The sequence below is a fragment of the Lepus europaeus genome, chromosome 3 (genome assembly GCF_033115175.1).
Source record: "Lepus europaeus isolate LE1 chromosome 3, mLepTim1.pri, whole genome shotgun sequence".
Classification (NCBI taxonomy): Eukaryota; Metazoa; Chordata; class Mammalia; order Lagomorpha; family Leporidae; genus Lepus; species Lepus europaeus.
The window spans coordinates 48,547,060-48,559,624 of NC_084829.1; the positions used below are offsets into that span (position 1 = coordinate 48,547,060).

A 12,565-nucleotide genomic window follows, 5' to 3' on the forward strand; every position below is an offset into this window, starting at 1 on the left:
TTGTTCAAATGTCAGTTTCTCAATGAGACTTACTTTTATTCCTATTTAACATTTCATCTTGTCCCAATAGACTCATATCCTCAGGCTCTGTACCATGCTCTAACTTTCCCCTTTCCAACAGCACTTATATAATATGCCATAAGTAAACTATATTGTTTGACTGTCTCTCCTTCTTGAAAGAAAAATCTGTGAGTATCAAAACCGTTCTGTTCTGTTTGCTAATATAAGCAAAATAACTAGAGATGCTTTCATACACGAAGGAATCAATGTTTATTGACTATTCCACCAGTATGGCTGGCAGAGTATGCATGAGTATATAATTATAATAGAATGCTCTCATTTTTATGACTCAAGAGGGAAGAATTGAGAATAGGGTTGGTTTATCTTGTAAGCAGGCAGAGAAGAAATCACTGACAGTTTGAAGTAGGGATCTTAGATAGACCACTATCTTTCAGAACTTGAAGTCTCAGTCTAACAGGTCCCTGTATATGGAAATTATTCCAGAAATTATTACTTGAAAAACATACTACTTATCTATTTAACCAAAGTATCTGGCAGAGCTGATAGCTGCTTGCCTAATGCTATGACTCCTCATATCAAAAACAGGTACTATTTGGAGGAGGACTGGCCTTGTTGGGTCTCCTTGATGATAGATCATTATGTAAAGCAGCCATTAATTGACCTGCCACCTATTCCTACACTGCTCCTGCTGCCTCACTCCTCTTTTTCCTGATTTCTGTTAAACGTAGGCCATAGAGGCAGACTCTAGGAATGTCAGCCAAGGGGTGCTCAATCTGGTCCCTAATCTTTTGTGGCTTGAGCTAGAAATCTGTGGTCACAGGTTATGACAGTATTCTTCCTGTGAATAAGACATGTCTATGAAGAAAGCTATGTCCTTCTATATGAGATCAAGCATTAAGACCACCTTATCCAAACTGTCATACATCAGGTCTGAAGATCAAACTGTACATCCTGATGGAGAATCCTTCAGAACAGAGTGAGTTTTCCATCTTGAAGAGAATAGAGAAATGAGGGAACAAGTCAGGTTTCCCAGATTGCTTAATATCAAGTAAAAAGTTAATAAACAATTTTAACTGTCAAATTACTTACAAAAACATCCATCAAAAGGTCCAATGCCTTCTATAAATTTTAAGAGTATAAGTAGTTGGAAATACTTCTTGAATATCTAACACAAGTGTAAGCCAATTAAAATGTAGCTGTTAATAAATTTTCTGATGTAGTCATAAAATATGTACACATGTATAATATATTACAGGATAGAACAACAAAACAATTTCAGCTATTAGCCAAGAGATTTTGGATGCTACTAGACAAGGCAGGGGAAAACACAGAAGGCTAGGCAAGCAGCATCCTTTGGAGTGAAGTTTCACAGGACTTACCACTGTTCTGGAGTTTTTCTTTGCTAGTCCTGCCAAGTATATTATTGGAGATGGCTGGAAGAGAGGTTTTGTCTTCATGTGAGATGTGGCTCCATTATGCTAGGTTTTAGGATTTCAGTGTTCATAGAAGAGGAGGTTGCTAGTTAAAGAAGACTTTATTTTAGGAAAGACATAATGGGGAGATAAAGAGAGTGGAGGGGCTAAGCTAGTCAGAACAGAGGGCTGGCCGGCGCCGCGGCTCAATAGGCTAATCCTCCGCCTTGCGGCGCCGGCACACCGGGTTCTAGTCCCAGTCGGGGCACCGATTCTGTTCTGGTTGCCCCTCTTCCAGGCCAGCTCTCTGCTGAGGCCAGGGAGTGCAGTGGAGGATGGCCCAAGTCCTTGGGCCCTGCACCACATGGGAGACCAGGAGAAGCACCTGGCTCCTGCCATCGGATCAGCGCTGTGCACCGGCTGCAGCGCGCCAGCTGCGGCGGCCATTGGAGAGTGAACCAACGGCAAAGGAAGACCTTTCTCTCTGTCTCTCTCTTTCTCACTGTCCACTCTGCCTGTCAAAAAATAGAAAAAAAAAAAAGGAAGAAGAACAGAGGGCTGGGGTGGGGGTGGGGGTGTTGCAGTCAGGCTTCATTGCTTTTGAACAGCAGGAGCTGCTTATTGGGGGAGGGGCATGAACCCTGATAATGTGGGCTGGAAGATGTGAGAAAGGCTCCTGGGTGAATGTCCCAGGTGCAGGGCTTTCCAGACCAATAAACATCCCGCTAGCCTTTTGACTATTTTTCTGCGACCAGTGGGAGAGTGTGGCAGAATGGGGAGAAGGGTTCAGGAAGATTGGCAGTTTCAGCTGCTGGTGAGTTGGGGATGGGAAAGAGCCACACAGGGGTGCGAGGGGGGGGGATTCTAGATGAGTAGAGAGTCATGTTCCAGAGGCAGTGCCACCCCTGAGGGGAGAGCAAGAGCGAAAGAAGGGAAAGTTGCAGGTTCAAGAGGAGACTCCAAGTCTTTCTCATGCCAGAGGGCTCGAAATGAGGAAAGTTGACCTCAGAGGAGGAGAAAGGCTGAGAGGTAGTAGACTTCTAACCATGTACCATTTCTCTGTGTGAAACTATTAAGGTCATAGAGAAGTTGGAGATGAAAGGTGAAGAATTCTGGGCATTTTGAACTATTGTCTAATTTATATTGAGGCCAAGTTTTAATACAGAGGTTAATTAATCACTTTTACTTTATCTCTCCCTTTAGGCCCAACTTGCACAAGTTTTTAAAGAGGCAGAGAGTGAAGGACCCAAAGCTGGCGGGGTCCTGGGTAGCACCCTGGGGACCCAGAAATTCAGATTCCGGACACCAGCGATGCAAACACAAGAGGTGGTTTATTTATGTTTTGCGCAAAACGGACCCCTCCCTCCTGAGAGAGTGAGGTGCCGGGCAAGGGTTACAGGCAGTATTTAAAGGCAAAAACCACAAAATTATCTTAAGCAAGTGAATACAAAGGGGAAGGGGGTTTTTGTTTATCTTAGCACACAGCAATTTTACTTATCTTAGTATACATCAGTTTTACTTATCTTAACCATTACACAAGGGGGGTTTCCAAACTGGTATTCCCTATTATCTACTAAGTTGCAGTTTCCCAGAAACTGACCTTTCTTGAAACTTTCTGACTGACCTTTCTTGAAACTTCCTTGTTTTTCAGCAGGTAAATTTTCACAAGTACAAGTCCTTCAAGAGGAGGGTGAAAATGAGAAATTTTGGAACCCTTGGATTAGGCAAAATATGGTCTGAGGGAAGAAGGTCCTTTCACAGGGCATTCCCCAGGAAAGAATCACCCCAATAGAGAATGTAAGTTCTTAGTCCTCTAAGAGGAGAAAGGGGGAATCCCCATTCTTAGACCAGCATCCCAGTTCTAAGCTGTGGCAGGTGAACATTTCCCCTGAGTAAGGAAAACTGACTGGACACTCCAGGTCCTAAAAGCTGGGATGAACCAGTTAGGAGCATCACCCCAGGGTGCTTGGTGTGACAGAGAGCTTTCTTACCAATCTGATGGGTTGAGAATTAGGTACACTGTGGACATGTAGCAGTGAGATCTGGCAAAGGCTCTGGCTATGAATTCATTGGGAAATGAGAAGTGCAAGTGGAAATAAGAAAGTGTTCTAGAGAGACATCTCTCAGGGCTGACAAGGTCAGAAGGAAAAAAGGAGATATTAGGAAAGAGAAGTTAGGGGTGGGCAGAGACAGTAAAAAGGGGAAGATGTTCAGAAAAAAGAAGAAAGTTTGAAGGAAGGGTAGGGGAACACAGTTCTTACCCAGAGACTGGGTCCTCTGCTCCCCTCCTCGCATGGGCACCAAAATGTATGAAAAAGTGGCACAGAACAGAGAGGAGACAGAATACAAACTCACAGCCAGAGTGAATTTATTCAGAGAAAATGAACTTGCAGAGGTCAACCAACTGCCATCATGCTCACTGACCAAACACATGGCAGAGGTCCAGACCCCAGCAGGTTGGGCCTTTTATATCTTAGGTGGCCAAGGGATGGGAGTCGGGGAAAGGAGGAGGAGATGAGCTTCTTCATACTGGTTTTGTTACTGGTGAATGGCAGGGTTCTTGTCTTTGTGCAAGAAAAAATTCAGGTGTGAGGCAGAGTAGTGGAAAGTAAAATAGCAAAGTTTATTAGGGTAGGGACATCTGTAAAAACAAATGGGCAGCTCTCCAGACAGAACCTGAGAGAGAGTGTCCAGTCACTTGGACTGGGGGAGAGCGAGGTTACCTGGTTGAGTGGAGTACACCTGGCCAGGCCAGGTGGGCGGCTCTGCATAGAGGCAGAGGGCTGAGTGCGAAGTCTGGTTGAGGCTGGGGTGGGGGGGGGAGGGTTAAGGGGATGGGCCTTGCCGCCTCTGCTTTTGCTGGAACAAAAGACTTTTTGGATGTAAATACAAAAAAATTCTATCTGAGTTTTCCCCCTGAAGTTATCAGACAGGAGGAAGTGGCTGGCTGGCCCTGGTTAGAGGAAGGATGGGCAGGACCCCCTGGAGGAGCAGGATGCAAGCAGGATATTGAAATGCAGATATATTGAAATTCAGACACTGGGCTGTACCTGGAAGGTTATCTGGCAGAAGGGCTGGGACCCCCACCTGGCAGGTTATCAGATAGGAGGGGCAGGGCAGGGTGTAGATAATGTTTTTGGGATGACTTTGAGATGCATATGCTGGACATGTCACACACACATAAGCTCATATCTGACTTCCTACCCAACAGAGTGGCCCACTAGCTTCCAAACCTGGGGGAGAATGCTGTGGGGGGTGGGAGGAGGAGAACAATACAATATGTGAGACTGAACTGGTCTCTTGAATGAAGGCAGAGGCAACAAGAACCTAAATTGGCTGAGGCTTATGTCTGTGTTCCATCACTCAATGAGAAACAAGGAATGCAATACAGAGTGAAAATGCGTTGTCATAAAATATAATCAGGAAAGTCACAACAACAAAGCAAAATATTTTACTATCCCTCCCCCAAAAGAGATGAATAATTGCAACAGAAGAGATTAGAATCCAAAGAGAAATCAGTATCTCAGGAAATAGTGATTTTCTATTTCAAATTCTATCCATTTTACACAGTACTTAAACACACTAATCATGCACATTTTGTCCCTGCTATATCTTATAGCCACATTTAGGTGCATGTTGGCATCCCTGGAATTGCTACTGAAAATGATGATTATATCTGACTTTGCATTACCTTTTCAAAAGCATACAAATCCAAACAACTTCCATATTAAATGCATAAAGCTATTTAATAGAGAGAGCTCTAAATAAGTTTGCTATCTGCCAGGTGAGCAAGTCAGGTAAGAGATTTCCCACTGAACACAGAGAGCTCACATGGAATTAACGAAAAAAATATTTTAACAAGTATCATCCTTTGCCTTTTAGTCAAAGCTCAGAGCTCCACACATGAAAAGAAATTTTAAACCCTCATTGCCTTTGAAGATAGGGCTCAAAAGATTTTCTGAACAGTCTCATCAAAAGGCTATGAAAATAGTTTCTAGCTGGCATTCTGTTGAACTCAAGATAATACTGACATGCTTTTTCTAAACCTCAAATCTAATGAAGATATAAATATTGGAGACAATAGAATATAAAAGCTATTGCATCCAAATTAAAAACTTCCCAAAGTGGTGTATCAAATGGTTTAAAACAATATGCTTTACCGCAAGTTAGAAATCAATGTCCCGTGTTCTCTTGACTTATTTCTAAATACATGTAAAGATGTATTCCCCTGTCACAGAAGGCTCGTATGATTATTTTGACTAGATCCCTATTTGTCATTATGTAACAGATCCAAAGGATAGAAAGCAGATAAATTACTTATCCAACAAAGTGTTAATATCTAGAATATAAGAGGAAATCAAGAAACCTCAACAAGAAACAAGTTTGGTCAAATGGGCAAAAGACTTGAACAGACACTTCTCAAAAGAGGAAATATTTACTTTGTAATTTATTTTTGAATAGGACTAAAATGTAGGATTTTTGTTTTATTTTGCTATGCTTATCTTGTATTAGAAATATTTCTAAATTCATCTTGTAGGACCCCAAAAATTGGTGTCCTATAGAGAGAGACCCCCAGAAGCACGAATTCCAGTCCAACCGATGCAAAAAAAGCAAGAGGAAGTTTATTACATCTGCGCAGATGGGCCAACTCTAAGCACAACAACACTCTCTGGTGCAGTGTGAGAAGAGAGGCGGCGATCATCAACCGCACAGCGTATTTAAGATTGAAAACCACAATATTAGCATATCTCCATAGCATGACACAAAGGATCACAAGATAAACCACAGCATGACAAATTCTCATAAGATGCATGACAAACTTCCAGGGTGAGGGGACAGAAGACCTTAAGTAAGCATAAACACGGGGTCATCATGACCAAAAACTTAACATAGCTCCTAAAATAATTGTCACATGCTCCATTATCTCATAAAAGCATTAGCACAATCATCACATGTTACAAGGTCAGCTAAAGTCTAGTTATCTTAAAAAAAATGCATTTTGCAAGCCAAAGCATTTTGTACAAAAGCAGAACAATATGCAGTCAGCTCAGCAGCTCCATTTTAACCCTTCCTATCTTAATTTCACATTCCCCCCTTTTCTTTTTGGTCAAATTTTAATCTTAAAATTTAGGAATAGCTGTATTTTAAAATCTATTTTCTATGTCTTGTGATTTTAAACTTTGATGTTGTTGTGTTAGAATTAAGGCATGGGTGACAGACAATCTATCGTTAACAAACTGAACAAGCCTATTTAGTATGCAGGGTCCGATGGTTAAAATTAAGAGTAATATTACTAAGGGTCCTGCAATAGAGGAGATTAAAGTCGTAAGCCAAGGGGATGAATTAAACCAGCTCTGAAACCATGATTGCCCTGCCTCAAATTGGCTCTGCCGTTGTTTTAATCTTTCTCTGAGTTTTGCCATGCTATCTCTGACCACCCCAGTGTGATCCGCATAGAAACAACATTCTTCCTTTAAGGCTGCACAAAGTCCTCCTTCCTTTAGAAATAATAAATCTAGCCCTCGTCTGTTTTGTAATACTACCTCCGAGAGTGAGGTTAAGGATTTTTCTAATGCACTGACCGATTCTTCCAGAGCTTGTAAGTCTAAATGCATGGCTTGCTGTAACTGATGATAATGATTTGCCTTTGAAAGGGCAGTGGCTCCGGTACCTATGCCTGCTCCGATGCCTCCGACTGTGAGTCCTCCCAATATGAGGGCTAGTGTTATGGATACGGGTTCCCTAGGGAGCCGGAGATTTCCCTCATAGTGTCGGTAGACTTCCTCAGAGTTATGTATCGTAACTCGAGGCCATACTTCAACCATGATGCACCATTCATGTGTTTGATTATGAGCTTGTCCTGCCAGGCAGGGGGTTAGGCCAGTATTGCATGCCCAATATACCCCATCTGGCCCTGTTAAATAATAGGTGCCCGGTTTGAGGGTCATGGTTTTGTTACAGAGGCCCTGATATTGAGGGGGAACGGAGCCTACACAAAGCCCCCGTCCTGATACTTCGGTAAGAGTTAGCCGGTGAGATGGCAGATTAGAGCACTGGGGAGGGACGGTAGTATGGTTGGTCCAATTTCCAATGACAGCCACTCCCTCATAATAAGGGGGAGGTGAGGCAAGGCACATCCAGCAATCCTGGGTCCTATCGGGATCAGAATTATTTAGTGCTTGGTAGGCCCCATGTATTAAGCTGAGGAGCCTATTCTCCGTTTTGGGTAAAGAGGGAAAAGGGGGCGCGGTTACTACGTGCTTATTTGGAAATGCGGGTGTCGGGGAAACCAATCTAGACTGATTGTTAGCGGACATCTGACTGGGCTGATTCCTGACAAGTACTTGCCCGTGGGGTTTTCCCTTTTTAAACTGTCGGGAGGTTGGGCTCTTATGTTTTGTTAATATCTTATTTGGTCCAACCGATACGGACGCGACAGTAATCGTCCGGCTCAAGGCGAATAGGGCAAAGGGATCTTTAGCCGGTCTATACAAGTAGATGCCCCATGATTTAGGCCCCACCCATTTGTCCTGTTTGCCCTTATCAGTGAAGCGAAGGACCTGGAGGTGGCACCTACCCATCGTCCCATCCAGGCAATTACTACAATCCCTGCCCCCGCATTCGGTAAACGTTATGCCTGGAGCCGCTCCGATAGTAATCATGTCCCATGAAGAGGAGGGTTTCCAGTATGCACTTCCAGTGGTTTCACATCCCCATGCCCCACAGTACCCCACCTCAGGGCCCCCGCAACCTGGGATAGATTTTCCATTCTTTCCCCCGGGACAGGCATAGGTTCCTCCCTTCCACACACATACATCTTCAGCATCAAAAAGTTGGCAGAGATCAAAATACAAGTCTGGAAAGAAATCACTAAGAACATTAAAACTGGAGGAGCTGTTAACAGTCACTCCGTTTCTTAAATTAATAAGTCGCCAAGTAATTTGATAAGGAGTATGAGGGCTTGAGCTTCCTATAACCATGCTAGAAAAGAACACTAAGAGCAAAATGGGCAAAATAGTCTTATCTCTAGGGGTTTTTGAGTGCGTTGTGGTGGTGACAACAACCGGGCGCGGTCGGCGGCACATCTTGTACAGACAGCAGCAGGAGCGGGTGAAGCAGATGATAATGGAGACAGAGGGCACGAAGACGGCCAAGGCGATGGCCACCGTCACGCCGATCCTTAGGTCCGGTGCCTTACATAAAACGCGTGGACCCAGGTGATGAATCCGTTGACTTTTACTGTTGGTGAGGTGGTCCGGCGCAGCTTCGTGGTTTGGTGCACGGTGTCCCCAGCCTGGAACGAGTGTGGGAGCACAGGGCACTTGGACTGGTATACGGCAGCCAGCTGCTTCCCTATATGCTCGTAAGTCAGCTACAAGGTAGAAAGCAAATCAGCAGGATAGGGAAAGTTGCAAAAGGGTGGCAGTATAAAAATGTAGTGTTATATAAAAATTGTGTAAAGGCATCAAAATTTTCCCTGAAGAAGTCATACAAATTTGGGTTGATACCTGGTGCCTGTCCAGCTGAATTGGCCCAAATACTTTTTGTGACTTTCACACACCCTCTTCGACTTTCACACACCCTCTTCGACTTACTGTAAACATTTTACCATTTTCATTCCAGTCTAGAGTAAACTAGCCATCCGGATTTACAAACCATGTCCTTTCCTTATATAAAAAGCTCTTTTCTCTTTAGCCCTTCTTACCAACGATACTCTTTTCTCTTATGTCCTTAACTTTTAACTTTGGTACTGCTGGGTCAGCGGTACTCTCTTAGCAATGACAGTATCCCAAATCTGTACGGTAACTCCCAAGTGGCTGCGCAGGACGGCCAGCTCCTCTGTGAGCTGCTTCACGCATTCGCGCAGCCGCTCGTTCTCCAGCCTGTACTCCAACACCTTCTCTTGCAGCTCCCGAATGTGTTTGGCCCTGTCCCTGCTCTTGCGCACGGCGATGGAGTTGCGCTCCTTCCTCAGCTGATACTCCTGGCTGTCCCTATGCGAGGAGCCAGCCGGGGAGGGCTCCTCAAGGAGAGGGCTGCGGGGGGGCACGGTAGTGGCCAAGGGGGCCCCAAAGACGCGTGGGGTGTCCAGCTGCTGTAGATGCCAGGTCCCAGCGCCTTCCTCTGAGGGCCGAAGGTCAGGCGACAAGTAGCAGGGGAAGGCAGAGCTTCCCGGTCCCTCAAGGCCCCGTGTCTCAGGCGCCGGCTCCATGGCAAAGAGATCGAAGAGTAGAGTCAGGGACTGCTTCTTCCAAAAGTTTTTTAAAATCCTGGGAGGTGAGCATTTAAGCAAAGCCTTTAGCCAAATTAATAAAAAGCTGCAAGCCAAAACTACCGGCAGCAATCTGACCCAGTCTCCAGTGCCAGTCTCCACTATTAATTTAGTCAAGGTCTCTTTACAGAAGCCTGAATGCAGCGCAAGTCAGCACTGCCCAGTTTGTTATAGTGCTGTGCCTGTCGCTGCATCCACGCCCCCGCATCCAGCCCAGACCAGATCAATCAGCAACATCTCGACCCAGTCCCTAGTGCCAGCTCTCCGTTATGGTCAAAGCTTCCCCTAGCTGAATAAAGCTTTCTTTAGCCAAACCCCCTGCACCCTGGCCACCTCTAGCTTGCCCGGGAGACAAAGCTGGGTCCATTATCTGACCCCAGTACCTTTGGTTGTCCAAATCGGGGAAACATTGGGGCTTCGTCGGAAAAGCCTTTGTCTGTTCTGAGTTCCCCATGGGTAGTGGCGAAAGCGTACCTGCTGTTCTTGTGCATTTTCACCCACTCCTTTTTCTTGGCTGCACGGAGTGCTTGGTCCATAGCGATCAGCTCTGCCCGCCGAGCAAAGTTCTCGGGAAGGGGGGTTGGAGATAGAAACCCATACCACTGACCTCGTTCGACCGCCTCTCACTGTTGTCCCCGTTGTACTCCGGAAGCTAGGGGGATGTCGGCTCACGTGGGCCCGTCCCGGTCACCGCAGGAGGTGATGGAGCATTATCCACAGGAACCTGGGCAGGGCCTGCATCCCCAACACTATCCCCAGCCGTGTGACGGACCACACGTATCCCAGCGAGGGAGGAGCCGCTGTCGCCCAGCCTCACCACTCCGTTGCTGCCGTCTTTCCTCTCGCTGGCTTGCAGAGGCCTGTTTTTGGTCAGTTCAGTCCCGTGTGGCAGACGTGCACCACTGGATTCCCGTCGTTAGTCAGATCTTAAGCAGACCTGTCCTTCTGGGCACTTCTCTGTGCTTTTGTCGGCCTCCCGGGGTCCCTGCCTATTCTGATTTTCCCTTACTCTGCTTCCCTTTAACTGTAGTGGCCAGGATCCTAATTAGTTTCTGTTTCTTAGCCCATCTTAAACTTCCCCTTTCGTTTTAACTAAATAACTTTAACCCCTTCAGCTAATCTCTTCAGGAGAGTCTGGCAGTAGAGTCTGAGTCTCCTACAAAGTTTCATTTAAGTATAGTAAAATTAATGTTAGTAAAACAGGCCCTGCAAGTCCTGTCAGGGCTTGTGATCCTAGTTATATGGAGGAGGAGGACGGCCAGTTAGAACGGGCCGGGGGTCCTCCCTCCTCTATTTCATCGGGTTCTTCCTCCTCCATTTCTCTTCTGGTTTCCAAAAAGGGTACCGCGGGCCTCTTTGGGAAGCGGGGGATATAAGGTGCCCTCCTAAGGAGGCGAGGGGAATAGGGTGGTGGAACATCAAAAAGGTCTTCCTGCCTGCCTGGAGGAGTTGAGGGTGTTTCAGGTTTGAGGGTGTCCAATTCCTGTAATGGATTTGCAATTTCCGATACTAGGGGTGTTGCGGGTAGGATCGGAGGGGGTTTGGGGCTCGACGCCACCCCCAGAGCAACTGCTGACAATTCAGAACTGGGCTTCATCCTCGGGGCGGTGGTGGGTGTAGTAGGATCGAGCTCTGCCACCGCCCTGTTAGAAAGGAGGAAAGGTTTTACCCAGTCTGGGGGGTTTTTCGCCAGGTCCTCCCACACAAAGATGTAGGGCACTTGTTTCGGGCGCCCTTCTTTACCTCCCTTGCAGACCTGGCTCTTCACCTGTAAGATAATTTGAGAGTCAAAAGTCCCATCCCGTGGCCACCCGATGTTTAAGGCTGGCCACTCGGACGTACAAAAACTTGTCCAGTTCTTCTTCTGCACTCTTATAGACAAGTTTTGGGCCCATTCCCGGACCTCTTTCCAATGATCTAAAGTAAGACTCAAAGGTGTAGTCAATTCCTGTCCCATGTTGGAGGGGAAAGGCAAGTAAGGTTAGTATATTAAAACACAGAAAACAACCACAAGACTCACAAATCACAAGACTTCACAAAGACACTGCGCACAACACTGGAACGAGACCTGCGCGCCCTAATGAGACGAGACCTGCGCGCAACAAAACTGAAACCAAAACGGGAGTGGCTGCTGCCACCAGCTCTTCTCCCGGGGAAGAAACCCTACTGAATCCTAACCAGAGCTTCTGATGAGAGCGAAGCGGCTGCCACCCGCCACGCCCCCCAGGTAAGCTTAGTGATGGGAGCGAAGCGGCTGCCACCCGCCAGGCCCCCCCAGAATCCTAACCAGAGCTTCCGATGAGAGCGAAGCGGCTGCCACCCGCCACGCTCCCCAGGTAAGCTTAATGATGGGAGCGAAGCGGCTGCCACCCGCCAGGCCCCCCCCAGAATACCGCCAATGGAGCGTCCTCCAAGGGCCTGAGCCAGGGGTCTTGACACGTCTGTCCTTCCTACTACTGGCTCTTTTCAGATACAGGTCCTGCACAGGCACAATCTCAGTAAAACATGAACCTCCGGTACGTCAAGCGCCCCGGGAAAAAAATAAAAAAATCAACAGAGCACACAAAAACACTTAAAACAGCAAAAACTTACCTCCGATTGGAAAATGGAGCGTGGGTCTGGGGTCTCTAATCCCGGACGAGCCCCCAATGTAGGACCCCAAAAATTGGTGTCCTATAGAGAGAGACCCCCAGAAGCACGAATTCCAGTCCAACCGATGCAAAAAAAGCAAGAGGAAGTTTATTACATCTGCGCAGATGGGCCAACTCTAAGCACAACAACACTCTCTGGTGCAGTGTGAGAAGAGAGGCGGCGATCATCAACCGCACAGCGTATTTAAGATTGAAAACCACAATATTAG

At 46.4% G+C, this 12,565-nt stretch overlaps 1 protein-coding gene across 1 annotated transcript; it reads right to left on the minus strand.

Moving 5' to 3' along the window:
* Positions 1-6,547: 6,547 nt before the first annotated feature.
* Positions 6,548-10,241, minus strand: LOC133756535 (MLV-related proviral Env polyprotein-like). The gene is made up of 3 exons (XM_062187206.1): positions 10,089-10,241; positions 9,177-9,729; positions 6,548-8,727 (listed from the first exon to the last, which is right to left on the minus strand). Exons 1-3 carry the CDS (start codon positions 10,239-10,241, stop codon positions 6,578-6,580), a joined length of 2,856 nt encoding a protein of 951 aa, XP_062043190.1. The 3' UTR covers positions 6,548-6,577.
* Between the last annotated feature and the right edge of the window lie 2,324 nt (positions 10,242-12,565).

Bases quoted from the DNA above. Each gene is read 5' to 3' on its own strand.
- LOC133756535 (XM_062187206.1), bottom strand. From the start codon at position 10,241: ATGGACCAAGCACTCCGTGCAGCCAAGAAAAAGGAGTGGGTGAAAATG. The intron at 9,730-10,088 runs GTACTGGGGTCA...ATTTGGCTAAAG, and splicing joins CCCGATTTGGACAACCAAAG to GCTTTGCTTAAATGCTCACC. The intron at 8,728-9,176 runs GTTAAAAGTTAA...CACTCGTTCCAG, and splicing joins GCTGACCCAGCAGTACCAAA to GCTGGGGACACCGTGCACCA.